The sequence below is a fragment of the Ahaetulla prasina genome, chromosome 14 (assembly GCF_028640845.1).
Source record: "Ahaetulla prasina isolate Xishuangbanna chromosome 14, ASM2864084v1, whole genome shotgun sequence".
In the NCBI taxonomy this organism is placed as follows: domain Eukaryota; kingdom Metazoa; phylum Chordata; class Lepidosauria; order Squamata; family Colubridae; genus Ahaetulla; species Ahaetulla prasina.
The window spans coordinates 22,556,171-22,579,930 of record NC_080552.1 but is presented as its reverse complement, the minus strand read 5'-3'; the positions used below and the strand labels follow the sequence as shown (position 1 = coordinate 22,579,930).

The window sequence follows — 23,760 nt, the reverse complement described above, 5'->3', positions numbered from 1 at the left end:
ATCCTACCATCTCCGATTCTTCTAAGGAATCAAAAAATAATATACATAATAAAGAATATAACAATATTATTCTAAATAATAAAAATATTCTATTCCATTCTGAATTCTGTTCTGAATTCTATTCCTATTCTTTCTACTCTACCCTACCCTAATTCTATTCTATTCTACTTTATTCTTTTCTATTCTATTCTCTAATAATTCTGTTCTGTTCTCTTCTATTTTATTCTATATTCTTTTCTTTTCTATTATATCGTATTATCCTATCCTAATTCTATTCTATTCTATTCCATTCCGATTGCTATCCTATCCTATCCTATCCTATTCTATCCTATATTTTCCCTAGGAATTTTGCAAAGAGGGGAGAGAAGATGGAAGGAATTAAATTCAGATTCCAATCGTGAAGGACCATTTCTGCAATTGGAATCAATTAAGAAGCCCTGAATAGTTGTTGTTTTTTACCATATTTGGAATTCTTCACGGATGCTTCCAACTCTGAACTATTTTCCTCAGGAATTCTTCAAAGGGGGGGGGGGAGAAACAAAGCAGCTGAATTCCAGCTATTTTTTTCCCCCCTCCAATTTCTCGGAAAGCAAACCCAGCCAGCCGCCGAGGCAGCAGCTCTCACAAATCTGGTCGGTCGCTGGCCCGAGTCAGTGCTTAAAAGCCACTCGGTGGCTGGTAAGCCAAATTCATCATCCTTAAGCTGCCCGGGGAAACCACTCCGTGATTAGCCTCGGATTTCATTTCAGGCCCTCTGTGACCACTAAAGCCACGTGCCGAAGCCGAGGCGGCCGAATATAAACGGTTCGTTTTTTTCTCTCTGGAGGCGGAAGCAATTTCCGAGATGAGAAGGCTGCTGGCTTGAGGGGGATTTGAAGCTCTGAGCGAAGTGGAGAGGGAGAGAGAAGCTGGGAAGGCAGAGCAGATCCTTCTGGGACCTTCACCTGGCCTTCCCCAAGATGTTTCCAGGGCAGGCAGTTTGCTTGTCCGGTGGAAGAGACTGGATAACCATTTGTTCTGAAATAGCAGCATAGCCGTTTCCTGCCTAAGCAGGGGGTTGGACTAGAAGACCTCCAAGGTCCCTTCCAACTCTGTGATTCTCTTCTAAGACAGAGTGCCCCTAAATATGGGTGCTCCATCTGCTTATGGCGACAGTTGGCTAATTCTGTCTCTTTGGGGGGCGGGGGCAGGTTTTACCAGGGGTGAAATCTACTTACCTTCCTTACCGGCTCGGGAATGCATCCATGCATCACATGCGCACACAGACCTACTGTGCACGTGCAAAACCTGCACTTGCGCAGGCGGTAAAAAACACATTACTTCCTGGTTAAAACCAGGAAGTAATGACAGCAGGGTGGGTGGGCGGAGCTTTACTCCGCCATGGCCGAACTACCAGCTGCGATCGCTACCGGATTGCGCAATCCAGTCTGATCCGGTAGCATTTCACTCCTGGGTTTTATTTTTGGCCCAATGGGTTGTTACAAATCATTCTTCCCAATTTACTTTTCATACAGTCCTCAGCTTAACAACAGTTCGTTGAGTGACCGTTCAAAGTTGCTGTGGAAAAAGTGACTTAGGACCGTTTCTCACTTACGGCCTTGTGCCATCCCCGTGGTCACGTGATCAAAATTCACTGACTCTTACTTACGACCGTTGCTGTGTCCCAAGGTCACACCGATCCCCTTTTGCGATCTCCCGACATGCGAAGTCGATGGGGAAAGCGCGATTCACTTAAGAGCCGGGTTATTGACTCATCGACTGCCGTGATTCGCTTAACAGCAGGAGGCAAGAAAGGCCGTAAAATGTCTCATTTAACAAACAGAAATGCTGGGCTCGGCTGAGGTTTGTAAGTTGAGGAGTATCTGCATTATTTGGCTGTGATGGAGCAAAACCAAAAAAAAACAATGGAAAACCAAAAACAAAGGGTTGTGTATTTGGAAAGAACATGAAACACAATGTTTTAATTTAAAAAGGGTAAGAAAAACAGCCGGATCGTTTCTCAGGAGGTGGTTTTGATGTTCTATTGCCGATGTGTCCAGCCTTGGCAACGTTAAGACTTTCGGACTTCAAATTCCCTGAATTCCGGGAGTTGAAGCCCAAAAGTCTTAAAAAGCTGCCAAGGTTCGATACCCCTGTTCTACGGGATGGGATTTGATCCCCAGAAAGAGTTTAATGAAGCACCCTAATTTTTTTTGTTTTTTAAGCTGCATATCCTCAAAATAAAATGACCCCTCCTGCTTTGCTTGCGACCACGGATGAAGATGGGGAAATCTTTTCCTTCTCAATCAAAGCAGGATCCAGAATGGAATAAATCCTTGGATCCTTCGAGTCTCTTCTTCTACCGGAAATGTTCCAGCAGGTGGATTTTGGTCTCCTCCACAGAATTCTTCTCCTCTCCTCTCCAGAGTTGCTGGGCAGCTACCTTGGACAAGGTCCACCTTCAGATCTGCTGCCATCCTTCACATCATGGCCTCCATGTGCAAAATCTTCAAGGCTTCCGAGATCTGGGTGCTGGTGTCCATCTGTCCGTACATGCCCACCAGGAAAGCCCTCTGCAACAGGGCTGCCGCGTGTTCTGCGAGGGGGGGAGGGGAAAGGAAAGGTTAGGGAAGTAAGAGTGAAACAAAACACCTGAACGCTCCTCCTTAGTTCAAGAAGGTCTCCTTAGGAAACTTCAAGGTACCTGGGATGGTCTCACCTCAGTCACAGCAGAAGCCGTTAAAATCAGTGGTGAAATCCAAATTGTTTGAATACCGGTTCTGTGCGCGTGGCTTGGTGGGCGTGGCAGGGGAAGGATACTGCAAAATCCCCATTCCTACCCCACTGCTGGGGGAAGGACACTGCAAAATCTCCATTCCCACCCCACTCTGGGATACAGCCAGAGGTGGTATTTGCCGATTCTCCAAACTACTCAAAATTTCCGCTACCGGTTCTCCAGAACCTGTCAGAACCTGCTGGATTTCACCCCTGAATTAAATACTTCGCTTCCTTAAATATCAAATTATAATGTATATCCCATTGCAATTCTATAGCTTTGTTTTGTGATCTATCTATCTATCTATCTATCTATCTATCTATCTATCTATCTATCTATCTATCTATCTATCTATCTATCTATCTATCTATCATCTATAGTAATGGCCAAAATTGTGGAAACCTTTTGGAAAAAGTGTATTTTTGAAGTTTGATGGCTAATAACACCACTTTTTTGGGGAGTTTCAAGATAATCCTATTCCACTGCTGGAATGGCCTGGGAATAGCCCAGACCTTCACCCAATTGTAAATCTAGGGAGCCAACTAAAGAAACTTGTTAGTCAGAAGCGACCCAGCAATAAAACCCAGTTAATAGAAGCCATCATTCAATCTTGGTTTCACAGTAGAACAGCTGCAGAACTCAAAGACTTGGTTCACTCCATGGGAAGACCTTGTAAGGCCGTGATTCACGCTAAAGGTTACCCAACGAAGTATTAACTGACACAGTGATCATTTTTGTATATCTCGTTTTTTCTACGCGTTTCCCTTTTCTTCTTTATGCTGTAACTGCTATTCTAATAGCAAATCCTTCATAGAAGTTTTTGCATTACATTCTTGATTAAATTATCTTTCCATTGATAAATAATTTTATGGTACTACTCCAAACAAAAGTGGTGGTATTAGCTAATTTTAGAAAGTACTTTTCTCCAAAAGGTTTCCACAATTTTGGCCACCACTGTATCTATCATCTATATATAGTTCTCTCTCTGTCTCTCTCTGTCTCTCTCTCTCTCTCTCCCTCTCTCATCTATCTATCCTGACACTTTATTTAAACAAAATTTGTGATTGCATAACGTCTGTAGGGGCCGTATGCTAAATAAATAAACAATTCCTCCTCTTAAAACAAGAATCCCCTATAATACAATACAGGTAGTCCTCGGTTTACGACTGATGGATCACAACTGTTCAATGTTATAACAGACCTGTCTTAATTAACTGATGCATGGTTTATCCCAATGCTACATTCCAGCATTCCACACACACGTCAAGTCTTCCAATATTCTAGATAACAATTCCCATTACCCAGAGAGATGATGGTGAGGGATTATGGGACATTGTAGCTCAGCTCACTCAGGGAGCTACCTTTGGTGGAGGGGGGGGGGGAGGAAGAGCCTTCTTTAAGACCAGTCTGCAAGGCTGGGGCTTGGGTGCCAGGTCAGACGAGTGTCGGGCCTCACCTTGGCAGAGGAGGGTGTATTCTGGCAGGTTTCTCAGGGCGGTCTGGACGACTTCGAAGTCGCAGCTGCCGAGACAGTACATGAAGGTGGGCAGGAAATCAGCCGCGATGCTGCAGGTTTGAAAAAAGGAAAGGAGGAGAGAAAAAGAGAGAGAGACACACACAAAGGAAGAACTGAGGAGAGTACGAAGCAAAGGCAACCTTTGCTAAATTAGGACGGTCAGAAGTAGGGTTGGGGGGTGTTCCCTGGGGTGGGGGGGTGGGGGGTGGCTTCCATCCCGGTACCTGGGATTATTCTGAACGGAGCGTAGAGCGAGGTTGAAAGCCAGATTCCGGCAAGTTTCCTCTTCAGAGTTCATCAGTTTTTGCAAGTGAGTCTGAGAAGGGGAGAAAGGGAGGGGGGGAAACAACGGGTGAGCATTGCCAGGGAAGGTATGTATGTATAGGGAGTACTTGTGCCGAGTTCGAGTCTTTGATTGTTTGCAGATGTTTCACGACCTAACTAGGGAACATCATCAGTGCTAGTAGGGAAGGGGGGATCAGAAAAGAAGAAGAAGGAGGAGGAGGAGGAGGAGGAGGAGGAGGAGGAGGAGGAGGAGAATTATGGGGTTTTTGGAGCTTGGTGGGTTTTTTTGCAGACATTTCATGACCCAAGTAGGTGACATCAACGGTGCCAGATGGAAGTGGAGTTTGCAGGAGGAGGAGGAGGAGGAGGAGGAGGAGGAGGAGGAGGAGGAGGAGGAGAGGGCCCCTTGGTTATTTTCTTGCAGGCATTTCATTACCGATCTAGGTGACAACATCAGTGTTAGAAAGGAGTGGCCTTTGCTCTCTTTATACAAGTAGCTTGGCCTATCGGAACTGAGGTGTGTGTGATTTTCTAACTTTAACCCTAACTCAAATTCTGTTTGATTGTAAAATTTTAAACAGACCCATAAACTACATTTACATGCCATTCAGAAGAGACAATGAAAGGCTAAAAAGGGAACAAAAAGACCAGAACGCGTCTTATCCAGCAACCAACAGATAAGCAGGGATTAACCCCAGACAAACAATCAAGCAGAATACAATACTCGAATCAAGGCGCTACCAAAGGAAAAACACCCCTACCAAAACTGGCAGGAGGGAAAATGCCACCGGAGAGACCCCCCCCACCCAACAAAAAAAAAACAGAGGAGGAGGAAGAAGAGAGTTAACCTACAGAAAAAAAAGCAAGGATTTCCGGCCTCCGCCGAGCCATCTCGTCGATGTCGGTCAGCACTTCCAGGATATCTGAGAAATGGAAGAGAGAGAAGGAGGGAACGATTTGAAACCGATAAAAAAAAAATAAAAGAAAAAGGCAGGAAGGGGGAAGCTGTCCATTCATGGACCTCGTTTTGATATCAAAAAAGTGCCATTTTATACACTGGGGCTGCCCCACATGTTGGCAGCTTTTATTGGCTGTAAACAGACTTCATTAAGGCGGTGTTTTTCGACCTCGGCTGCTAAAGAGGGGCGGACTTCAACTCCCAGAATTCCCCAGCTGGCTGGATACCCGGAAGTTGAAGAATCTCTGGCTGTACAACTTCCGAGTCTGTGGTGGGGCTTGCTTTTACTCACCCTCGACGTTCTGACCCCTGGACAGGCTCTTCATGTAGGGGGCCATTTCAGCAGGGGTCAGTGGCGTGAAGAGGGAGACGCTGACCAGGGGCAAAGATCCAGCTGCAGCCTCATCTGAAACCAGACAACATGGTATAAGTCTAAGTGCTATTCCTATTGTAGGCTGGATCTACCGACTGTCGACGGTTCGATCCTGACCAGCTCAAGGTCGACAGCCTTACATCCTTCTGAGTCGGTAAAACCCAGATTGTTGGGGGCAAGAAGCTGACTTTGTAAACCGCTTAGAGAGGGCTGCGAGGAACTGTGAAGCGGTATATACCGTATTTTTCGGAGTATAAGACACACTTTTTTCCCTCCTAAAAGAGGCTGAAAATTTGGGTGCGTCTTATACTCTGAATGTAGCTTTTTCGAAGCTTTTTTCCAGCCCTAATGATCTTCCGGGCTTTGCCTGCTCCCTCCAACTCTCAGCTGTGAAGTTCTTTTTCAGCCTAATGAGGCGCTAATCTCCGTGGTTTGCCTGCTTTTCTCATTGCTTCTCTCTCCAAAGATCAGTTGTGCTTTAGAATTTTTTTTTTATCCCCAAGCAAGGGATAAAAACCAGCAAACTAATACGCTGAAGCTGACCAGACTAAGGACGTTAGCCCGATGACTACCTGGTAGGCAGATTTTCCCCCCCTATTTTCCTCCCCAAAAACTAAGCTGTATCTTATCCTCCGAAAAATATGGTAAGTCTAAGTGCTATTGCTAGATACTTTCCAGAGCAGCTAACTTCCATGCGATTGTTCTGTTGAGGAATCTGATTTTTACACAAACAACAAATCCTCCGATTATTCAAAAGCTCCACTGGCAAATCCACTGAGGTGATCTGCTTTAGGACCAACGAGGCGACTGACCTCCCAACCACCTGCCAACGAAGGCTCCGAGACTCACCGTTCTTTTCATCTTCGGCTCCCCGATCTGAAGCGCCAGCCCGACTGGGCAGGCTGAGACCGGCCAGAAGAGATTTCAGCATCGCCAGGTCATTGTTGTCCGAGGAAAGGTCACTGCAGGGGAGCCAAAGGTAAGGGTGGAGGCCGTGTGAAAACACTGACCCAGCCATCAACGCCCAACTGGGACCGAGAAGGGGGACTTACTGGAGGGGATCAGAGTGCTTCTGCAGGAAGGAGACGGCGGCTGGAGCGTTGGAGGTGATGTACTTGTGAATGAACTGCACGAATTTGGTGATGAAGCAGGCCAGGTGGCGAGAAGACTTCCGGTAGCTCTGGAGCAAAGAAGAAGCGAGCACAGGTGAGGCCTCAGAAGCAGCCTGGGGAGACCACAACTTCTAGGATCTTCTTAGGACTGACCCACTTAAACAAGACAACCTGGGTTTGTCCCGGACTGCTTCTGAGTCGTGGAGGACCTTGGTCACCTGCAGGGCGGGTTAAGATTGAACCCCGTTTCTGCATAGAGAGCTGTCCCAAGTCCTGCTCAGAAGTAACTGGGATTCCCGGCTTCTATGCCTAAGAAGTTAGAAGAACTGTGGGAGGCCAGGCCAGATGTCATTCTGGGGAGCCCTAAGGTGCTATCTCAGCTTGGCTCATGTGATTTCTATGTTCTATGGCAGGGCTCTCCAACCTTGGCAACTTTAAAGACTTGTGGACTTCAACTCCCATCAAAGCTGGCTGAGGAATTCTGGGAATTGAAATCCACAAGTCTTAAAGTTGCCAAGGTTGGAGAGCCTTGCTCTATGGTGTTGCTTAGTTGGGTCATGAAACATCTGCAAGAAATCCACCAAACTCAGAAAGCACTAAAGACCCCATAGTCATTCTCCTCCTCCTCCTCCTCCATCATTCCACAGCCCCCCTCCCTTTTAGCGCTGATGATGTTTCCTAGTTGGGTCATGAAATGTCTGCAAGAAAATCACCAAGTTCAGAAAGCACTTAAGGGACCCCACACTCCTCCTCCTCCTCTCCATATCCTCCCCGCCTTTCTAGCCCTGATAAAGTTCCCTAGTTGGGTCATGAAACGCCTGCAAGAAAACCACCAAGCTCAGAGAGCACCAAGGACCCCAGATTTCGACCTTGAGCCCCAGAGATTCTCTTCCAAATGTCGTTCCAGGATGGCAACCAAACTGGACTTTCTCTGAGCGATCACCCAACCCTGCTGGGGACGATGCAACCATCTGGCCAACGTCCTTATCTGAAGTAGCCGCCTGCGAAGGAACTCTTTGCTGTCCTGGTGCTTGTGTTTCAGTGCATGTGTGTCTGTGTATGTCTGCAGGACACAACAGCCCTCCCCCCCCTTCCCCAAAGCCGCAGCTCCTCCCCTACCAGAAGCAGCTGAATGAAGGAAAGGAGACAGTCCCACAGCGCCCCCTGGTGCTCGTTCTGGAAAACTTGAGGCTGCAGGAGCTCCAGAATGCCCAGCACATGGAGGAAGAAGGCGAGATGCTTCTGCTGGCGGAATTCCTGGAAATTGAGGTGGATCCGGCCATGCAGCAGAGCGGCGATCATCGGCAGGTGCCTGGGAAGGGACACGGGAGGAAGAGGAGCCACCTTAGGAGGGGTTTCTGGCAGGGAGGGCAGGGCACACTGTGCCGTGGAGTTGGGTGGCTAAATAAGTTTGGTAATAAAAAAAATTGCCATCTCAAAATATCTGGAGCACCATTCGAATGCCATCGGCATTGACAAAATCCCCCTCGGTCAATTGCAAAAGGCAGATTGACTGTGGAACAGCTTCCATCCTGTGATGAAACCTTTAGCATCATCCAAAACATCCACACCTGGAAGGACTCTGTAGGTAAATACCGTTTCCCCCAAAATAAGACCCAATATAAGCCCTAGCATGATTTTTCAGGATGCTCGTAATATAAGCTCTACCCCAAAAATAAGCCCCAGTTAAGATCATCAGCCAGACGGAGGCATTTAATGCCGTATTTTCTCAAAAATAAGAGCTATCCAGAAAATAAACCCTGATGCGTCTTTTGGAGCAACAATGAATATAAGACCCAGTCTTATTTGGGGTGAAACACAATAAAAATGCCAAATCCAGTCTAAACATCTGGCTGACTGTGTGATAAACCATAACAACAGCAATCAAACACCGTTGGCATTGAGAAAATCCCCATCGGTCAATTGCAAAAAGAAGCTGGACTCGGAACAGCTTACATCCTGCGACGAGACCCTTTAACCCCATCAAACATCCACATCTGCCTATCCCAGACCCTTGGCAAGGACTCGATATGTGGATTAAAAATATGCCAAATCCAGTGTAAACATCTGGCTGGCTGTGTGATCACTTGTAGTAAGAAAATGGGTGGGGGGGTGGGGGAGAAGGAGCTCCTTTTTTGAGCTTTGCTGCTTTTTCACGCATTCCAAGATCCAAAGAAAGGGGAAAGGGGAGGGCTCTGGCCTGGAGCAGAAAGGACAAAGTCTCACACTCACACACACACACAAGCTAACAAGGCTGAGTGGGGATGCAACTCTGGAAGCAGAGGTAACACCCCCCACCCACCCACCCCGGTTTCCAAAAGCTCTTGAAAAAACAACCTCCAAATGAGCCAAAAGGCCATGCACCTGAGTAGGAGGATGGGGTGAGCCACAGCCAGCTTCCGACATGCCATATTGGCGTCCCAGAGCCGGCCTTCGTTCATCTTCACATCACCGGCATCAGCAAGGAGGGTTATGAACCGGTGGATCAGGCTGTCCAACTGCAGAGAGACATGGACGTATTGAACAGGTAACCCAGGGAGGTCCGACCATGGCGACTTTTAAGGCTCGTGAACTTCAACTCCCAGAATTCCCCAGCCAGCATAGAGGACTCTGGGAGTTGAAGTTCGCATGTCTTAAAAAGTCGCCAAGGTTGGACACTCCTGAGCTAAATCTTTCTTGCAATTCCCATTACCTTACGAAAACCAAGTCTGCCTCTCCGGCTTTTACCGATTCTGCTTTTAATCCTCTTTCTCCTCTCTTTTGGGTGAATTGAAAAATCTAACAGGAATTCTTGAAATACTTTGGCCACCTAATGAGAAGGAAGGACTCAATGGAGAAGAATCTAATTAATGCTGGGAAAGATTGAGGGCAAAAGAAGAAGGGGACGGCAGAGAACGAGGTGGCTGGATGGAGTCCCTGAAGCAGTAGGCATGAGTTTAAATGGACTCCGGAGGATGGTAGAGGACAGGAAGGCCTGGAGGTACGTGGTCCATGGGGTCGCAATGGGTCAGACACGATTTCGCAACTAACAACAAATTGTGGCTGAATTTTTTCTTACATCAGATCACTTGACTGTAGTCGAGGGTCTGATCTGATTCGGGCGAAGTGAGAACGAAGCAAGGAGGGACTTGAAGCTGTTAGCAGCACAGCTGTCTGTTTGCATTCCTAGGATGAGAGGAGGGCCTGGCCCAAGGACACCCAGCCGGTCGTGCCTAAGGCAGAACTAGAACTCACCATCTCCTGGTTTTCTAGCCACATTACCTTGCATGGGCTGCTGTCAGTGGCCCCTTCGCAGGACAGCAAAGTCTCGGGCATCGGTACCAAGAGCTCCGGCAGCTGAAGATACATTTGCAGGAGGAGATCTTGGCAGTGTTTCCCCATGGAGCTGAAACAGAGATGGAGATTTGATGGAGCGCTTTCAACAAATCAAAACGGAGCTTACAGGTTTTAGCAGGGCTACCATTCCCATCCAAGGTCGAGTTTTTGCTGCTGGGGTTTGCAAAAAGACGAGCCATGTATTCCCTTGGATGCCAAAGAAGGGGTTCCAGGCACATCTGGATGATGGACCCGCAGAAGGATCAGAAAGCAGTTTTGGGATAAATCAGCTGCAGCCCAGAATATGCCGCCCCGGGAAGGGTTTCACAGATAGGAAGAGAGTCACTAAGTCCAGATAACATTCAGAAGTACTTAGGTAGATTCTAAGAAGAGGAGGGGGGAGGAGGAGGAGGAGGGGGAAGAAATGGAGAAGGAGGAGGAGAGGGGGAAGGAGGAGGAAGAAGGAGGAGAAGGAGAGGGGAAGAAGGATGAAGAAATGGAGTGGGAGGAGAGGGGGGAAGGAGGAAGGGGAAGAATATTGTATTTATGTGTTTATGTGTTTTTTAAGTGCCTGTAAACCGCCCTGAGTCCTTCGGGAGATAGGGCGGTATATAAATATGATTAAATAAATAAATAAATAAATAAATAAAGAAGAGGAGGAGAAGGAGAGGGGAAGGAGAAGGAAGAAATGGAGGAGGAGGAGGAGAGGGGAGAAGGAGGAAGAGGAAGAAGAAGGGGAGGAGAAGGAGAGGGGGAGGGGGATGAAGAAATGGAGAAGGAGGAGGAGAGGGGGAGAGGAGGAGGAGGGAAGGAGGAGGAGGATGGGAGGAGGAGGAAGAAGGGGAGGAGGGGGAGGAGAGGGGGAGGAGGAGGAAGAAGAGGAAGCGAAGGAAAGTGGGAGGAGGAAGGAGGAGGAACAGGAGATTCAGCTTAATCAGACTTGCAAGACTCAGTTACTGTTGCCCATCTCAAAAATTTTCAACTTTCTGCAGAACTGATTTCCTGTCCTGGTCTCTTTGCAGGCTAGTCAAAGAGCAAAAAAAAGTAAATCAATAAATAAAAACCCCTTTATTTATTGATCAAGGCAGGCCCACCTCTTCCCCCATTTCTGGATGGAGGAGATCAGGTGCTCGCTGACTCTTTGGATCCTCTGCATGTTCCCATGGCAGCAGCTCAGGAGAAGCGGCAGCCGGGACTGGGTGACCAAGCAGCTGGTCTCTTTGGGGTTCGGGGTTCTGCTTTCCGATTCCGCCAGGATGAGCTCCACCAAGCTCAGCAGTTCGGAGGTCTTCAGGCGCAGGACGAACTCTTCTCGACGTTTCTGTCGGCGGCCAGAAGAAACGGATCAGGCAGGTGCAAAGGGGATCCGATTTCAAGGGCCGGATCGGTCCGGAAGATGGAAATGATCCAGTGAAGACTCAGTTCAGATCAAATTGAATCCAAACCGAATTGGATCCAGAGCTTTAAAAAGTAGGGTTGACGCAAAAGAACCTCTGAATCGACTTGAAACAATCCGCTGCGCAGATCTGGTCAGTTCCACAAATCAAACTGATTGGCTGATTCAAACTGGCTGGAATCAATTCAACCAAATCTTTGCAGGGATCACTTCAAAGGTTTAACTGCAGGTGGTCCTTAATTTACAAGAGTTCATTTAGTGACCGTTTCGAGCTACAGAGGCATTGAAAAAAGTGACTTATGGCCGTTTTCCACCCTTACGACCGCTGCAGTATCCCCTTGGTCACGTGATCAAAACTCAGGACTTTTGACAACTGACTCATCTATATGACAGCTGTCCCGGGGTCAAGTGATCCCATTTTGTGACCGTCTGACAAGCGAAGTCAAAGAGGAAGCCGGATTTGCTTAACAACCGTGCTACAAACTTAACGGAAGTGATTCACTTAACACGAATGTCCGTAAAATGGGGGCAAAACTCACTGAACAACGGCCTCACTCAGCGACAGAAATTTTGGGCTCGATTGTAGTCGTAAGCCGAGAACTACCTGGGTTTGAACGCTGCTAAAACAGATGGATTAAAAAAAGCCAAGATATTCTCCCAACCCAAGCAAGGCTGACAGGAGACATTCCTTGACCTCCGCTGTATCTCAGTACCTTCTGTACCTGGCGGAGGCCTCAAGCTGGCCTCAAAGCTCCCACCAACCACGATCTCTTTATGGCCTTTGATTTCATGGCTTAGATTCCTATCCAGGGAGCTCTGCAGTGGTGGGATGATGAAGAAGGTGGGACTGAAATGGGTTCTCCCCACCACACGAGGTTGACAAGAGACGTCACCTGGCATCCGTTTATTTCAAAACGTGTCTTCAGTCCCACACCTTCTCCATGCCAACATGGTGGCCCGTCATAGAGAAGTCTCAAACACTTGGCTGGGGAGATGCTTTGAGGAACGCATGATCCCATGAGCTGGATCTGGATGGGCCCAAACCTACCTGTGGGATCCTTTGGTCTCTCCCTTGCCAGATCCGGGGCATATGAATGCAGGCCCACAAGAAATCCAAGGAAGCCGTTGGGTCAAAACTGTTGAGAGAGATCAAAGTGAGGAGGCAGCATCCAAACTGTTCATTCACTGTCAGCAAAATTTGTCCAAATAGTTTTTAAAAGGAATATTTCTCAACACACCTTATCTCGCTTGGCAAGCTGCCACGTAACTTGTTTCCAACCGCAGTGCAAGGCCAAACTTGGCACAGAGTCTCTCAGAGTCACGGAGCCCCCTCCCTGTTCGCTCCTCTTTTATTTTCCTATGGGAGGGGCCAATCACCTCCAAGGTGTGGCTTTACTCCTAAGTCGACCCTGCTTGCTGAGTTGTTCTTGTCTTCTGGCATACTGGGAATGGGCTCCAACTGTTCCTCTGCCTCGCTGCTGTCTAGCTCCCTCTCTGCCTCTGACGCAGAGCCCTCGTCCGAGCTTTCCCCAGACCCCAGGACTGGCCCAAGTTCCTCCCCAACCTCCTCACTTTCTGACTCTGTTGCCAGTTCTGCTGGCTGCCGGCAGGCCACAACAGAACGGAGTCTCCTGAACCTTTACGAAGAGAACTTTCTACCCGCTCACTGGACCAGACTGTGGATTATTGGCCGGGTCTTCTACAAACAGGTGATCCTGGCAGCCTTACCTGCACTCTTGGCTTCTGCAGAGCAGAGTTCTGATGCAAGAGTGAAGTGTGGTCCAGCTAGACTGATGAGTCAGGAGGGCCAGAAGGTACGGGCGGAAGGAGAGGGGCTCCGATTCAGATGAATCTTTACCCTGAGAAGGGAAAAGGAAAGGTTAGAAAAGGGGCACCAACAGGCTAGCAGAAGCAACAGTGAGGCAAAGCAAAGATTAAATCTCTAGAACTGATTACACTCAAAATTGTTCCTGCACCTTCAGTTCTGTGTGTATGTGTAGAACCAAGTTTCTTTCTATGTTTTCTGAAAGAATCTGCATCGGGTTCTCCAATTCTTCCTTCTTAAACTTGCTATAGATCCAAAATACATTGTGAGAACGTTAAGGATTCTAAACTTATGACTTGCTTGACTCCGCCACCAAGATCTACTTCTTCTTCGCCTACGCTGATCTCCCTACGGACTTCTGCAGCATCTGCTCCCAGAGAGGGCTGTACAGGCCAAGCATATTCTACTTGCAGATCCTCAAAATAGCAAGGAGCCCAGACAGTGTAGGGCTTCCCAGTTCTTGGGGGATGGCCATTTCTCAACGTTGACCGATGTTCCAGGCCAATCCTCACCTTATCCCAGGAGAACAGCAGTTTCTGCTGGAGATCAGGGCAGCTGCTGACGACCTCTGGATCCAGCAACTCCAACCAATCGATGAAGAGACCAGAGGCGCTTTCGACACTGAAGGAGGAAAACAGCAGGGGGTGGAACGATGGAACAAGGTCCCCAGAGGAGAACAGAAGGAACCGAAGACCGAGAACCCAACTGGAAGAGTCAACCCAACCTGGAGCTCTCCGGTTCTTTCTTAATGCGACTTTCCTCTCTGCACTGGAGCAGCAGGGAGGTCACCACCGAGATGGGCCCAGAGGTAGGGAAATGGGGCGTCATCTCCGTGGCCACAGAGAAGAGGGTCACCAATAACTCCTCCAGATACGGCGAGCGCGTTTTGGTCAGGCCTTCGAGGACTGGAAGGGGAGAAACAAAACCGTTCTGAAACTCAGAGGAGAAGGACAGGCAGGACAGGAGAAATCGGAGGGGGGGGGGACAACCCTACCTTTGCTGACAAGCTCTGGTTCCACATTCCATGTTTTGCTGGACTTCAAGGTGGCCACAATGGCACGGACGGTAGAGCCGATGACTTCAGAGTTGTGGCAGAAGGCCAGAGCATCCGCCAGGTGCAAGAACCCTGCCTGGGCTGCAGTTACAGAAAGGAAAGGGCTGTGAAACGGCACAGAGGGAAGCCACGGTTCCATGCCTGCTAAACAGGGTCAGCGTTGTTACGTTTGTGTGGACGGGCTAGGGAATTCTGGGAGTTGAAGTCCACAGAACTTGATTTGGCCAAGGTTGAGAGAAATGCTGTTCTAGAGGCTACAAATAAAATGCAAAGTCTGAACCAACAGCCTGACTCAAGACAGGTAAGCCATGGCTCAAACAAGGATGTTTGTTCCCTTCTTTGTTGTGGTCCGCCAGCAGCCTGAGGAGATGGCAGCAGAGTCAGACAGTGAGGAGGCTGGGGAAGACAAGGGGCCAGTCCTTGAGTCAGGAAGACCCGGACGAGGGCTCTGTGTCGGAGGCAGAGATGGGGCCAGGGCCATCTGGGAACAATGCGTGTACATGGGAGCCTCCAGAGGCGGACAGCAGAGAGGCAGAGGAACAGGAGGAGCCTGTGCCTAATGCACGCATGTGAAGAGCTGCCAGAAGGCAAGATCAGCTCAAGCAAAGAGGACGACTCGGGAGTAAGGCCAGAAGATGATTGGCCTTTCCCCGAAGGCTTAAAAGAGCAGCAACGAGCCATCGGGCTCTTTGTAGAAAAGCAACGTTAATTCCATTGCTTCTTGTCAGCGTCTCTCGAGCTTTGTGGGGGGTTTTCCCAAGAAAAGCCTTTGGCAGGCTGCCAAAGACAACAAAGGTTGGTGATAAGGCCGAAGGACTGTTTATGAAGAATTTGTTTTGGACTAAGCAGAGAATCAATTAAATCTCAGCTGTTTTAATAAAATAGGTTTGTTCAGGCCTGTATTGTGTTTGGTAATCTACTTGGGCCTTGGTCACAACACTCTTGGCCAAGTGGATCGCGTTTGGATTTTAGTCTTCCACCTTATTCCTATTTCAGGATGGTATATGAGCCCATCCCTTAAGGAGCCACATTTAAGGGCTGCATTCACAAAACAGCCAAAAATTCGTTCGGATTTTGGGTGGGTTCCCCTTTGTGTGAAGCCGCCTGCTGGGCCAGGTCAATGTACTTTCTGAACACAGAAAAGCGGTTAATTTAATCCCTGAGGCTAAGCTTGTAGAGTGACCATATTGAATGTTTAAGAGTTGCCACCAAAGATCTTTAAATGGAAAGTTATCTCACCCCCCCATCCCCCTCAAATTCTCTCCGTGTTCTTCCTACCATCGCTGATCCTGTGCTGGGATGAAAACTGGACCGCAAAGGACTTGAGCTGGGTCCGTAGAAGACTGTCTTCCACCCCTGGGTTCTCCAGCCACTGCAACATCTGCATGAGGACTTTGAAAAACAGCGAGGAGAAGGCCTCGTCTTGAGGAGCATGGCGCTGAGAGGAGGAAGAGGAGGAGGAGGAGGAAGAAGAGGAGTTGGGGTTACGGGCTGAACCGTCGACCTCCAAAAGAGGCGTTAGAAGAAAGTTCTACTTCTTGCTAAGTCTCCCCAGGATGAAGATGTCAACAGTTGAGGTTCCTCCACTACCAGGAAAGAAATCACCTTTACGGCCTTCAAGGGGCTTTGAAACGGGACGTTTGGTTGCAAGACTTGCATAGAGTCACTTGGCAGTGAGATGGGTGGCGTGTACAGTTTTAAAAATCAAATCAAATAAAAAAATCAAATAATAAAATCAGTCTGTGGCTCAGACTGGTAAGACAGTCTGTTATTAACAGCAGCTGCTTGCAATTACTGCAGGTTCAAGCCCCACCAGGCCCAAGGTTGACTCAGCCTTCCATCCTTTATAAGGTAGGTAAAATGAGGACCCAGATTGTTGGGGGCAATAAAAGTTGACTTTGTATATAATATACAAATGGATGAAGACTATTGCTTAACATAGTGTAAGCCGCCCTGAGTCTCCGGAGAATGCAAAAATAAATGCAAAAATAAATAAATAAATAAATAATCAAATCAAATAATAAAATTAATAAAAGCAAATCAAATAAGATTAAAATAATAAAATAAAATAAAAAACAAAACCCCCGCGTGCCACTTAATTACGGCCCTCCCTGGCTCTGCCTGCCCCCTCCTCTCCCCTCAGTCTTTCCCCCCAAACCTTATTCTGTGCAAGGCTCACATAGACCCTCTTCTTATAGTCCAGATTATTCAGACTTTCCTATTCCTCATTCCTTTGGCAAAGTTTGATGGGGTTGTGTGGGCAGAGTCTCATTTCTCAACTGAGAACGCCCGAGCATTGTTCCTGCCCAAAAGGGGATCAGGTGACTCCGGGACGCCGTCAGTGGCCAAGCGTCTGACTTTGGATCATGCGACCCTGAGGATGGTGCAACGGTCGTAAGTGTGAGAAACGGTCACAAGTCCTTTTCCCCCAGTTCTGTTGGAACTTCAAATGGTTGAAGTTAGTTGAGGATGGATCGATAGATTGAAAACCCTTCTCTCTGGGTCTTCTTCCCGCCCCTGCCCCCGACCAAGAGGGAGCTGGCAGCCTCACCTGGTGCTGCCACAGCAGGCGCAGGAGCGGGCAAGCCACAACGTGGTGGTGGTGCATGGCCATGACCAGGGCTCCTCCGTGGGGCAAGTTCAAGAGGGTCGCCAGAGCCTTTAGAAGCCGCGCTGCCGTCTTGGGCGATGACGAGCCGCCTCCTTGGCGCAGGTGGGCCAGCTCCTGGCCGAGGGTCTGCTGCAAAGCCAGGGCGAGGGGCCGCGGGTTCGAGTTCTGCCAGCGGGGGTCCGGAGCCAGGGGAAACAACTGAGCAGGCCGGAGGAAAGAGAGAAGATCAGGAAGGGGGGACCTGTTTTGGCTCACTGCTCAATTCGGAGTGCAGGTTTTTAAGAGACCCGTGCACATTTCTAAAGTTCAGGCGCGACATCCCTGCGGAGGATGGTCTCTTGCAGGCAGAAAAGGAGAAAAGCCGAAAGCCCCGTTACCTGGAGAAGGATACTCGCCAAGTCGGCCTCGGGATCGACAATCGGGAACTGGGCTAAAGCTCGGCTCCTTCCTTGTCCTTCAGGAACCTCAAGGCTGGATTTGATGCGGGGAGCATCGTCGCTCTCTGATGAGGGAGAGGCAGATGAAATCTGGTCGGTTTCAAAGCCCTGTGAGGTCTAAACCCCCACCCCTTACCCACTCACCCACCCACCCACACAGTGTTTCCCCCAGAGCAATGTCTATGGAGATTCTCAACCATCCAGGTCCTGGTTGTCCCAAAGGTGCTTTTTTCAAAGAGGCAACTGGGCTTTGTTTCTCTTTGAAGATGTTTTGGTTCTCATTCAAGAATCTTCTTCGGTTCAGGAAGGGCCCCAACCCTGTTAAGCTTTTCATAAAGTTTTATGCGCCCGAGTTTGCACGCTACATGAACCAAGGAACCCCATCTCTTAAGGCTATGTTGCTAACAGGCCAGCTGTCTTGCTCCCCTGTGTCCTTTGAGTTAGGTGCCTCGATGCTTTCTACTGTTTCTTAATGCTCTGCATTAGGATTTTAAATGTATCTTAAAATTTGGGCTAAATTTGAATAAGTTTTTTAGCTATTGTTTTTATCTGTATTATATGTATTTGATTGTTGTTTTTATTTGGCTATTAACCGCCCTGAGTCCTTCGGGAGAAGTGCGGTATACAAATTAAAATATTATTATTATTATTATTGTTATTGTTATTGTTGTTGTTGTTATTATTATTATTATTATTATTATTATTATTATTATTATTATTATTATTATTATTATTATTATTATTATTTTACTGCTTTAAAGTATTTTTTTAAATTATAATTGTAATCTGTTTTGAATTGCAAGCCGCCCAAAGTCTCCTACAAAGGCGAGGGTGTGTGTGTGTGGGGGGGTCAAACTGTTTTCCAAAAGGCAGGACAAGAAGCAATGGATGGAAACTAACCAAGGAGAGAAGCAACCTAGAACTAAGGAGGAATTTCCTAACAGCGAGAGCAATTAACCAAAGAAATAGTTTGCCTTCAGATATCGCGGGTGCTCCATCACTGGAGGTTTTTAAGAAGAGACTGGACAACCGTCTGTCTGAAATTATATAGGGTCTCCTGCTGGAGGTTGGACTAGAAGGCCTCCGAGGTCCCTTCCAACTCTATTATTCTACGTTCTTATTATGAGATCGGTGGCTGTGGAAGTCAAAGCAACAAATAAATGAGAGTCAAAAGCCAAGTACTGAACCTGGGTGAGACGGCAGGGAGGCGGTGAGAAGGGAGTGGAAGGTTTGCCCTCCCGTGGCTCCTCTTTCATGCTGCACCTCCACCAGGTGGGCCATGTAATCTGTAAGGGACAGGAGAGAGACAGGAGGCCTCCATCAGAGAAGGGTCGAATGAGCCGCGGTGGTGCGGTGGTTAGAATGCAGTACTGCAGGCTACTTCTGCTGATCATCGGCTGCCAGCAGGTCGGCAGATCAAAACTCACCAGGTTCAAGGATTGACCTATCCTTCCATCCTTCCGAGGTGGGTAAAATGAGGACCCAGACTGTTGGGGGCAACATGCTGACTCTGTAAACCGCTTAGAGAGGGCTGCAAAGCCCTGTGAAGCGGTATATAAGTCTAAATGCTATTGCCCTTCCTTCCTTCCTTCCTTCTTTCCTTCCTCCTTTCCTTCCTTCCCTCCCTCCTTTCCTTCCTTTTCTTCCTTCCACATGGTTAGAATGCCGTATTGCAGGCTAACTCTGCCCACTGCCAGGAGTTCGAGCCCAACCTACACAAACTTGACTCGGCCTTCCATCCTTCTTAGGTGGGTCAAATGAGGACCCAGATTGTTGATGGCAAAAGGCTGACTCTGTAAACCGCTTAGAGAGGGCTGTAAAAGCCCTGTGAAGCAGTATATAAGTCTAAGTGCTATTGTTATAGCTTTGGCAGAATCCCAAAACGCCCGGAAGAGATTCCCGGGGCAAGCGAGGGAAAAAACCGATCCGAAAACCTCTTACTCTTGTCCATGATGTTCTGCTCCAGGGTCTGAGGGTCGTGAGAGACCGTTTGATCCAGATACTGCAGAAGTTTGCTCATGCTGGAAACCGGGATGCCAAAGGATTGGACGAAGAGCAGCAGCTGCTGGGGTTCGAGGTCTTGCAACGCTGGAATTAAAAACACCCCCAAATTCAATACCCACCGAAGCAAAACAGGAGGGGGGGGGGCTTTCTTTCTGAATCCACACTGACAAACCGTTCCGCAGCTATTTCTTCAACTGTCATGCTAGACCAAGGGTGTCAAATTCAGGGCCCGGGGGCTGCTGAGAACTGGCCCATGGGGGCCGGCCTGGAGAAAGCAAAGGAATCAGTCTGCCGTGCCTCTGCCAGTGAAAATGGAGCTCGCAGCCCACTCATCACGACGGAACTCTGTTTTCACTGGCAGAGAGCTATCAAAACAAACTAAAAACAAATGGAGAAATGTTTCCCCTTTTCCATTTGTGCATTGTGCAAGAAGGAAGACAGGAAAAGAGAAAGGGAAAGAGGAAAGAAAAAGAAAAAGAAGGGAAGATGGGAAGAGGGCAAGGAAGGAAGGAAAAACAAGGAAAGGGGAAGGAAGAAGGAAAAAGAAAAGGAAGGAAGGAAGGAAGGAAGGAAGGAAGGAAGGAAGGAAGGAAGGAAGGAAGGAAGGAAGGAGGAAATCAGATTATAATGAGAGTGAGGGAGGGTCTCAGGGAAGCCCTGCGGAAGCTCTTGGCCACCACAGGTGCCCCCAACATGACTCCCATGTCATGCCCGCCATGGCAATGCCCCACACACACCCACGGGCACTCCGAGGTCAAACACAACTCTGATGTGGCCCTCCATGAACTCGAGTTTGACACCCCTGTGCTAGACAGACAGACGTACCTTTTTCCAACCTGCTTATATGCATAATTCTGTATATTATGTCATGTGGTGGGGTGACCCTTTGAGAGCTGCATGCAATGAAATTTCACTTTAATGAATGCCGATTAGTGTACATTCAAAGTGACAATAAAACGATTCTTTTATTCTTTTATTCTTTTCTGTTCTTACCTGCATCCACCAACCGAGGCACCTCCGAACGAATCATGCGCAGCTTCAGCCAATCGGGGAGAAGCAGGGCCTCTTCGGAGGTGTCCACCAGGAAAGCCGTGGGGAGTGACTTCTTCTCGGGGAACCAAATGTCCAGCAGGGTGTAGAAGTCGCCGTCGTCCGCTTTAAAGCAACATGGGAGAGCGGAGATATCCGACCTTGGCAACTGGAAGACTTGTGGATGTCAATGCTCAGAAACCGGGAATTGGGGAATTCTGGGCGTTGAAGTCCACAAGTCTTCCAGTTGACCAAGTTGGACACTGCTGATCTAGAAGCACCTGTGACCCACAGAAACGCCCCACCCCCACGGGTCGCTTTCCCAGCAAGCTTTCCTTCACCTTGAGGGGGTCCCAGGGTCAGAAGAATCACCATGGCGTGGACCACTAGGATGTGCATGGTGGCGGTTTCTCCACCGCTCCAGCGAAGGAAGACTTGATCTTGGGATTCCGACTAGAACAGAAACGGGGCAAACCATGAGCAAGGGAGGGCATTCGTTGCAGAAGCTGCTCCCCACTTCAACCAACCGATTCCTTTTTGGAAAATAAGAGCCTCCCCCTCCATCACGGATTTGTGGGTGGGTGTCTACACGAGCATCTAAAACGTTCATTTTGTTTCATATGATGATTTCACGGCTATCTTAACGGAATAACAGAGTTGGAAGGAACCTTGGAGGCAGGGGTGAAATCCAGCAGGTTCTGACAGGTTCTGGAGAACCGGTAGCAGAAATTTTAAGTAGTTTGGAGAACCAGTAGCAGAAATTTTGAGCAGTTCAGAGAACTGGCAAATACCACCTCTGGCTGGCCCCAGAGTGGGGTGGAAATGGAGATTTTGCAGTATCCTTCCCCTGTCATGCCCACCAAGCCATGCCCACCAAACCACACCATACCCACAAGCCACGCCCACAGAACCAGTAGTAAAAAAATTTGGATTTCACCACTGCTTGGAGTTCTTCTAGTTCAACCACCCACCCACCCCAATCAGGAAATCCTGGTCCAGTACAACAGAATAACAGAGTTGGAAGGGACCTTGGAGGTCTTCCAGTCCAACCCCCGGCTCAAGCAGGAGACCCTGTACTGCTCCAGACAAATGGCTATGAAGTCCCTTCTTGAAAACCTCCAGCGATGGAGCACTCACAACTTCTAAAGGCAAGGCATTCCACTGATTCTTGCTTTTGATTCTTTGCAATCATACGCTTCCATCCAAAACAGTATTTCTTGAGCTCAGCAATAGACTTTAACTTCCAGAATTCCCCATTCAACTAAGATGTGTGGACTTCAACTCCCAGAATTCCCCATTCAACTAAGATGTGTGGACTTCAACTCCCAGAATTCCCCATTCAACTAAGATGTGTGGACTTCAACTCCCAGAATTCCCCATTCAACTAAGATGTGTGGACTTTAACTCCCAGAATTCCCCATTCAACTAAGATGTGTGGACTTCAACTCCCAGAATTCCCCATTCAACTAAGACGTGTGGACTTCAACTCCCAGAATTCCTGAGTTAGCATGCTAGCCGGGGGAATTCTGGGAGTTGAAGTCCAGCCTTCTTAAAGTTGCAGAGGCTGCAAAACACTGCCCTAGAAGGCAAGGGGACAAATAGGACTGAGAGGGAGGAGGAGAGAGGGACACTCACCCAGTTGTAAACCTCGTCTCCTTCTTTGGTCTGGCGCATCCGTCTGATGTAGCGTGAGAAGATGGAGAGCAGAGCCACCAACACGGAGTCGGACTCTGAGCAGTAGGAGAGCTTCGAGAAGAGGTGAGACATGATGGTGGAACGCTCCACAATTAGCCTGGCCACGTCCTGCAGGGGAGGAGAGGAAGAAACATAGAGCAGCTGCACAACGAAGGCCTCAAACTCTGAGAAACAGCAAAAAACTGGAATTTGGCTTTTCTCTCCGGCTAGCCTGAGGCCGAAGTCACTTCTCCGTCCACCTCGTGAGGCATGGACAGCCAATCCACCCCAGCTCTTTTCTGGAGAAGACCTGCCCCTCTCTGTCGCTGGTGGCACCGATTTAGAACGGGAGAGAAGATAAATCAAAACTAGAAAGAGAAGGGGACACATCCCGCAGCAGGTAGACAAGAGGAGGTTAGCAGTTTGATCTAGCAGTTGAAGCACCAGACTGGAAACCAGGAGACAGTGAGTTCTAGTTCCACCTTAGGCACGAAAGTCAATTGGGTGACTTTGGGCCAATCACCAGGAAACGGTGAGTTCTAGTTCTGCTTTAGGCATGAAAGCTGGCTAGGTGACTTTGGGCCAATCACCAGGAGACAGTGAGTTCTAGTTCCACCTTAGGCACGAAAGTCAATTGGGTGACTTTGGGCCAATCACCAGGAGACGGGGAGTTCTAGCTTTGCTTTAGGCATGAAAGCTGGCTAGGTGACTTTGGGCCAATCACCAGGAGACGGTGAGTTCTAGTTCTGCTTTAGTCATGAAAGCTGGCTAGGTGACTTTGGGCCAATCACCAGGAGATGGTGAGTTCTAGTTCCACCTTAGGCATGTAAGTCAATTGGGTGACTTTGGGCCAATCACCAGGAGACGGGGAGTTCTAGTTCTGCTTTAGGCATGAAAGCTGGCTAGGTGACTTAGGGCCAATCACCAGGAGACAGTGAGTTCTAGTTCCACTTTAGGTATGAAAGTCAATTGGGTGACTTTGGGCCAATCACCAGGAGATGGTGAGTTCTAGTTCCACCTTAGGCATAAAAATCAATTGGGTGACTTTGGGCCAATCACCAGGAGACGGGGAGTTCTAGTTCTGCTTTAGGCATGAAAGCTGGCTAGGTGACTTAGGGCCAATCACCAGGAGACAGTGAGTTCTAGTTCCACTTTAGGTATGAAAGTCAATTGGGTGACTTTGGGCCAATCACCAGGAGACGGGGAGTTCTAGTTCTGCTTTCGAAATGAAAGCTGGTGGGCGTCTTTGGGCAAGTCCTTCTCTCTCAACCCAACTTACCTCACAGGGTTGTTATTGGAGGGGGGAAGAGGAGGAGGAGGAGGAGGAAGGAACATTAAATGTGTCTGCCACCTGGAGTTATTTATTAAAATGAATAAAGGTGGGATATAAACGAATAAATAATAAGCGAATTTTGG

At 48.3% G+C, this 23,760-nt stretch overlaps 1 protein-coding gene across 1 annotated transcript in view; it reads right to left on the bottom strand.

Moving 5' to 3' along the window:
• Positions 1-1,237: 1,237 nt before the first annotated feature.
• Positions 1,238-23,760, bottom strand: part of INTS1 (integrator complex subunit 1) — a 44,108-nt gene continuing 21,585 nt past the window's right edge. Inside the window, exons 24-47 of the mRNA XM_058157656.1 lie at positions 22,306-22,473; positions 21,012-21,123; positions 20,635-20,796; positions 19,579-19,725; positions 18,825-18,923; positions 17,578-17,702; positions 17,141-17,398; positions 15,868-16,027; positions 14,530-14,670; positions 14,260-14,440; positions 14,048-14,156; positions 13,439-13,569; positions 12,759-12,846; positions 11,409-11,635; positions 10,261-10,384; positions 9,364-9,497; positions 8,119-8,311; positions 6,940-7,067; positions 6,737-6,849; positions 5,807-5,920; positions 5,409-5,479; positions 4,496-4,587; positions 4,212-4,321; positions 1,238-2,575 (exon numbers count right to left, since the gene is read on the bottom strand). Of these exons, the coding sequence (XP_058013639.1) occupies positions 2,460-2,575; positions 4,212-4,321; positions 4,496-4,587; positions 5,409-5,479; positions 5,807-5,920; positions 6,737-6,849; positions 6,940-7,067; positions 8,119-8,311; positions 9,364-9,497; positions 10,261-10,384; positions 11,409-11,635; positions 12,759-12,846; positions 13,439-13,569; positions 14,048-14,156; positions 14,260-14,440; positions 14,530-14,670; positions 15,868-16,027; positions 17,141-17,398; positions 17,578-17,702; positions 18,825-18,923; positions 19,579-19,725; positions 20,635-20,796; positions 21,012-21,123; positions 22,306-22,473 (3,303 nt within the window). The 3' untranslated portion in view covers positions 1,238-2,459. The remainder of the gene's footprint in view (positions 2,576-4,211; positions 4,322-4,495; positions 4,588-5,408; positions 5,480-5,806; positions 5,921-6,736; positions 6,850-6,939; positions 7,068-8,118; positions 8,312-9,363; positions 9,498-10,260; positions 10,385-11,408; positions 11,636-12,758; positions 12,847-13,438; positions 13,570-14,047; positions 14,157-14,259; positions 14,441-14,529; positions 14,671-15,867; positions 16,028-17,140; positions 17,399-17,577; positions 17,703-18,824; positions 18,924-19,578; positions 19,726-20,634; positions 20,797-21,011; positions 21,124-22,305; positions 22,474-23,760) is intronic.